The sequence below is a fragment of the Apus apus genome, chromosome Z (assembly GCF_020740795.1).
Source record: "Apus apus isolate bApuApu2 chromosome Z, bApuApu2.pri.cur, whole genome shotgun sequence".
In the NCBI taxonomy this organism is placed as follows: domain Eukaryota; kingdom Metazoa; phylum Chordata; class Aves; order Apodiformes; family Apodidae; genus Apus; species Apus apus.
Genome location: NC_067312.1, coordinates 34,396,919 through 34,403,257, shown reverse-complemented (window position 1 = coordinate 34,403,257; position 6,339 = coordinate 34,396,919). Strand labels below are relative to the sequence as shown.

General features: G+C 46.4%; 1 protein-coding gene across 2 annotated transcripts in view; it reads left to right on the top strand.

Moving 5' to 3' along the window:
• Window positions 1-625: 625 nt before the first annotated feature.
• The window catches only part of PSIP1 (PC4 and SRSF1 interacting protein 1), a 40,883-nt gene continuing 35,169 nt past the window's right edge, over window positions 626-6,339 (top strand). The window contains exons 1-3 of one of the 2 annotated variants that reach the window (XM_051643067.1): window positions 626-833; window positions 1,295-1,454; window positions 2,522-2,598. In XM_051643067.1, coding sequence (XP_051499027.1) covers window positions 1,383-1,454; window positions 2,522-2,598 — 149 coding nt within the window. In that variant the 5' untranslated portion in view covers window positions 626-833; window positions 1,295-1,382. Of the gene's footprint in view, window positions 834-1,271; window positions 1,455-2,521; window positions 2,599-6,339 lie in introns of both variants that reach the window. The other variant, XM_051643066.1, reaches the window with a different exon arrangement.

The window sequence follows — 6,339 nt, the reverse complement described above, 5'->3', positions numbered from 1 at the left end:
TTCGGGATGAGAAATTCGGGGAAGAGAGGCCTCGGAGACCTGCTTGCGGGGCGGGAGAAACAAAGGGACCAGCGGGGACAAACACACCCGTGCATCTTGCAAACGAGGGAGGTGATAATTAGCTGCTTTCAGTCTGCTAATGGGTCCCCAGGTGCAAGGCTACCGACTTAAACGTTGCTGGAAACGACTCTCTCGGCAAGCAGTTGTCACCTGCCTGGCCACGGCGGCCACCCGAGCCTGCCAGCCCCGCCGCCAGCGGCGCGACCCGCCGCAGCTCGCCCGGCTCCTCGCAGAGCGGGGGAGAAGCGTGAGCCTCCCGCCGCGGGGCCCGGGGCGGGAGAAGCGGCCCGAGACACTGCGGTGTGCCTGCCCTGCCTGGCCTCACCCCGCCCCCGCCGCTGCCCAGGGCGGCCGGCACGGCACGGCAGGGCCGCCCCGCCCCGCCCCGCTCCGCCTCCTCCTCTGCGCCCCGCGCCCCGCGCGCCGCTTCACCCCGCAGCGCCGCTGCCGCCCCGCCCCCGCGGGAGGAGGAACAGGCCACTTCCACGGCTGGAGGGAGAGGGCGTGAAGGCGGTTCTCTCGCTTCCTTCCTCCCGCCCTCCCTGCCGAGGCCAGGCGGGCGACTCGCCTCTCGTGGCTGCTCCCGTTCCCTCTCAGACGCGGAGGCGGGAGCCGAGCCGTCAGTTTTCCGCTGGGCCTGCGCTGGTTTCCTCCCGCCGCCCCTCGCCTCCCCCGCCGCCCGGTCGCGGCCTGCCGGTTGGTACGGTCCCGCCTGGCGGGAGGAGGGCGCCGGGCCGTGTCTCCCGCGGCGGCGGCGGCTGCTGCAGGCGGAGGTGGGCTGCGGGCCGGGCTGCGGGCCGGGCGCCAGCGCGGTGGGCAGCGGGGCGCCAGACCGCCCGGCTGGGGCGGCAGGCGGGAGGGTGGAAGGGCAGCCCCGCTTCCGCGCCATCGCGCCTTGTTTGTGGGGGAGGGAGGGAGCGGGCGGCGTGTGGCGGGAGCCGGGGTGGCTGGGGGGGGTTCGGCCGCAGCAGCCGAGCGGAGCGGAGCCGTGGGGGCGGGCGGGCAGCTGGCAGGCCCTCCCGGCTGCGTGCGGCCCGGCCCGCGTGGGTATGTGCGGGGGTACGTGCGTGGCGAGCGCGCCGCGCCTGGGGCTGCGGGCGCGGCCCTGGGGCGCCCCGGGGGCTTTTGGCGGGGTGAGGGGCGGGCTGTGGCGGGGGCTGCCCGCGCTGCTGACTGTCCCCTGCCGTGTTGCCCTTGTCTCCGCTCCCCAGCCCCGCTGTGTTTATCCCGGCAGCGCCTCCGTGGCGGGGGCTGGAGGCGCGGACCCCTCCCCTCGGCCCAGTTCGCCTTGGCGGCAATAGGCGTCACGTCGGTGAGAAAACATGAGCCGAGATTTCAAACCCGGAGACTTGATCTTTGCCAAGATGAAGGGTTATCCCCATTGGCCAGCCAGGGTAAGGCACCCTCCTTCCCCCGCAGGCCGCAACGCCCTCCCGCCCGGTACCTGTCCCGCCGCTCCCCCCGCACCCGCCTCTCCCCGTCTCCCCCCGCCTTCCCTCCTGCTCTTCTAGCCCTGCCTTGCTAGAAGTGCTTTCAGACACGAGAGGAGAGCCGGGCAGCGCTCAGCCCCCGCTCCTGCCAGGGCAGGGCACGCTACCGCTGCCCCGCTTGCAGCGACGCGGGCGCTGGGCGGCGGGTGCCGCGCGCCGGGCTGAGAATCGCCTCTCCTGGGACAAGTGCCCGTCTCGGGCGTTCGTCAGTTGTCCTAATTTGCACAACTTAGCTTTTAGAAATGGAGGCTGCTGTATGGTAGCGTGGTGCTGGAGCTGTGCCAGCACCTAGTTGTACAAAAGTACCGTTCCCAAATAACTGCTTTTTTTTTTTTTTTTTTATACAAAGTTATGGCTACTCTTTACTTCTAAAATTAGCTAATCCTGTTTGCTTCCTGCAGAATAAATGTAAAAGTTTTCCAGTCTTTTTTTTTTTTTTTTTTCATTCTCCCTGCTTCCTTGGAAGAAACATAGCAAGTTGTGACTGCTCTAGGTCATTTGACAATTGTGGGAATGTAGATAAAGGACTAGTTATGAGGTAATTAGTTAACATGCTAATTGTTTTCTAAAAGGTTTACTGACCTTTCCTTTTTGTGGCTCTTAGTATTTGGGCTTGGGCAAGTTACCAGCTCTGTGTAGGGGCAGGAAGTCTTGCTTATGGTGAAGGAGATGTGGTGTTTGGGTGGAACTGAATTGTGCTTTTTACCTGTGTCTCTCTTTACCATTGTGTCTCTCCTTTTAAAGAAAGTGATCATGTGAAAAGTTGCAACATGAGAAGTGTTGTCATTTCTCTCTGTGCTCCCACTGTCCTTGATTCTGCTGTATTTTTAACATACACTTCAAAAGAGGTCTTGAGACCTGCTTTACTTCTCTGTAGCTTATTTTTATTTTTTAATGCTTAACACTGTTGTTTCCTCCTAGAGTTCTCCTAACTGTTACTTGACTTGAATTACAGTGTGGTTTTTCCCTAGGTGGATGAAGTTCCTGATGGAGCAGTAAAGCCTCCTACGAATAAAATGCCTATTTTCTTTTTTGGCACCCATGAGACGTAAGTTCTTTATATTTAAGGGTCATACTTTTTCATTGTAGAACACCACAACAAGAAGTTAATGGCCTGTTCAAATGTGATGCATTTTAAAGTATAGTATTCAGAACGAGGCCAACTCTTTCTAAAAGTGTTTGGACAAGATACTGATCTCTTAACATTTGCTTAAGTGGTTCAGGGTAGTGGTAGATCATAATGGTACCATCAGAAGGAAAACAACCAACCCTAACCACATGGTGTGACTGGTAAGTTTTTCTTTCTTCATTAATGGGCTTTAATTATAATTCTCTACATCCTCAACAGTGTGAACAATATATTCTCAAAGTAAGTGAAATAAGGCTGTGAAGTCAAATAAAAGGTGATATTTGAGAAACAGACAAACAATCACATTATGGGGGTTTTTTGGAGAGATTTGGGGCTGTGTGTGTTGGTTTTTATAATTTCCAGAGAGAAAAATGAGGAATTGCAGTTAGGTTTATGCAAAATATTTCTCTTTGGGTACTTCCAGCAATGCAGGTTTGCAGTCATACAGCATTTGCTTTGAGGGACTGTATTTCTTCCACTGCTAAATTTCATTGTAAATATGCTGGAGTTTATGCAGCTCTGTCTTTTTGAAAGTTCTTGTGTTATTGGATATAATGATTCTTTGTCCTCGTGGATTTCTAAGACTTCAAATTCATTGCCACTTGCCTGATTGGTTGTTTTGGTTTTGGGTTTTTGTTTGATTGCTTGTTACTTTTTTTTTACATAAGAACAAAAACCTATAATGTGTTTCTGCTGTTTTTCTTAATAGAATTACAAATGGTATGTAAGCAGTTCAGCGATAGAACTTGTATATAGAGGTACTGTTTCTTGCATTTGGTGGAAAGGTGTTTATTTTTTTCTTAATCTTATTTAATATCTATTGAAATTGTTTTAATCCAGTACTTTACTTCTAACTTAGAGTAAGCAATACTTAGACAAAATACATTTTGCCCTTGAATTAAAGAGTAAACATCCCCTACTCTCTGACATTACTTCTTACTTGGTTCTCTTTTTAAGAAGTTATTTCACTGAGAAAAAGATTTCTACGTACTTGGCTCATACATTTCTTTAATGGTTTTGATCTTTCAGTGGATCAGAGTTTTTTTAGTTTGTTTAGGGGTTTTGTGTGTGTAAAGAGGGGTTCCTGGAATTTGATTCAGGGTTGCAAGGTTCAAATCTTGTCCATTTTTAAATAATTTTAAACAATGCAGCAGATTACCTTTTTTCCATTTTTTTTTTTCTTTACATGTTTTCTTGGGGTTTGATTTTTTTTAATTTTTTTTTTTTTTGTCAACTGAAAGCCCAACCTTGGTTGATCCTGTCCTTGGTAATTTGTGTGGCATTCCAATTGTGCAGTTGTAAGTAGGTTCAGGGACATAGGTTGCACATAAGGGAAACAGAAATAACTCCTTATCTGAAGCTTTAAATGTACCTCTGCAAATTTTGAGAGGCATCATGGCCAATTTTAAATTTAGCTTACACTCCTAAGACATACTGGGCTTTGGAAGTTATGTGTTTTTTTGTAGTTTACATGAATAAATTTGAAATGCTTATTCTTCACTCTTTGATATTAATACAAAGTAAAGCTTTACTTTGATTTTTTTTTGTTGTTTGTTTTGATGGGGGTTTTTTGGTTAGGCTGTAGGTTCAGGGTCACTATGTTTCAGAGATCCATGCAATGTAAGAGAAGCTCCTTGTCTCTGCTTCATGTATATTGCAAAGTACATGATATTCGATGACCCAGCTTTGTCATGAAGCTGTCATGAGCTTTCTCATTTTTAAGCATGTCACTTACCTTGTGCTCCTTACGGTGGTAACAGGTGAAACTCCCATGCTTAATCTTACTTACTGTTGTTTGCAACCTGTAAGTAACAACAGGAAGAAGTAAATGAGGTGGAAAGGCAGAATGCTGTTCCATGGCCTGTATTTTTTTTTAAGGCTTGCAGCTATAAATAGTGACTTAGTGATCCATCAGGAATTAGGTAGGGCTAACGATTTTCTGCACTTTTTCTTGGGAATTAAAATAAATCTGGTGAGCTTTTTCTCCTCTATGTTTCTCAAAGTTATACACTAGTGCAAAGTCAGATGCTGCCTACCTTCAGCATGTCAGTAGTCTGTACTTGTACAGCCTATCTTACTGTAAGTAGTGACAACTCCAAAAATCCAGATAATTATTTTAATCATGCTAAGATGTCCTTTTATATAAAGGGTGGCATTTTCTATCTGTGTGGATGGTTACGGTAAGAACAGAGAAGCCATGTGAAAAAATTCAGAACCAGGCTGGCTTGGGAATAATTCTTCCTTGACTTTTAGGAATGATATTAATTCTGTTTAGCAGATTACTGTAAAAAAGTATAAACTTAATTGCTATGGTTGAGTTTGTCTTAAGTTTTGTCAAAACAGAACCAAAAGTTTTGTTACCTCTGTGCAGTGAACAGGTACATGCTTATTATTTGGTTGAGATTTGTTTTGTTTATTTCTGTACTGTCCTAGTGTAGTGACAGTACCTTTTCCTAAAAACCAAAGTAATAAAATGCATACTATTTTTAATAAAAGCTGTATTTGGATATATTGTGCCAGTCACATCAGTGCAAATTTTGATAGGTCACAAACAGAAAGTCACACTGAACTCTAATTTCAAGACCTATATACTAAGGTAATCTCTCTTCATTCGATTTTTTCTTGCTCCTTTTTCTTTTTGGTACAAGCTAGTAAACTACATAGCCTTTTCACAAGTAACCAGTTTCTGGTGTTTTTCAAAGCCTGAGCAGTTTATGTAGAGGCTTACAAGCTTGGGAAAAACGCTTCCCCTCAGGAGATATGGGAGAAGGGAGGCAATGTTTACTATTTTTGTATCTCTTGGTTTCTGTTTGTCTCCTTCCCCATCTTTCTGATCTGGTAGGCTTAGCAGATACCTGTCTCCCACACTGGCTGAATCCTCTCTAACCATCTCTTTCAAAGAAGTTGGTGGCTCCCTTAGTACTTTGTACTCATAGGTGAGTGGAGCAGAAAGCGCTTAAGCTTTCTAGATGACGGTACACTCTCTTTTTTGTTTGTTTTCTTTAGTAGTGTGTAAGCCTGAAGTAGCTCTTTTTTGATTATGATGAAGACAATAGGAGAGTGGAGCCAATACTTCAGAAAGCAAGTATCTGCAATTTTTCAAATAGCTGGATCTAACACACACAATCAGAAGAAGCTGTCTCTATGCACAGAGTGAGAATAAGAATGTGCCACCAAGTGTTGTCATTTTCTGTTAGCAGCATATGGATTGCTACAGCGAAGTCCTAACTTGAAAGGTCATGAAAGTAGAGCAGGAATTAAACAGTCTTTCATGTTCTTCAGCATAAACTGGAATATTGTTTCTCACTAATATGTTACTTTGTTCTCCTAAGTCTTAGAGAAACTAGTAGTGTGGATGCTGTGACTGACACATGAGAAAAGCTACTAGGCTAAAAGCTTTCCTTACACAACCTACAGTAGGGGTAATGCTATGCAGGAGTGTTGTTTTTCCAACAAAGATATGCAGGCAGTGTTAAGACAGCTACTACAAGAGTAGATTAAATGAAAATATTTTTTTAAAATGTTTACTCCATCAAGAATATTATTGCAGGAGAAACTTAAAATAAGGAACAGTTTAAAGCTTTTACTGGTTTAGTTTGGCATATCAAGTTAGAAGGTCATTGTCACACTGAAAACTACTGAATTCATGCTGAATTAGAA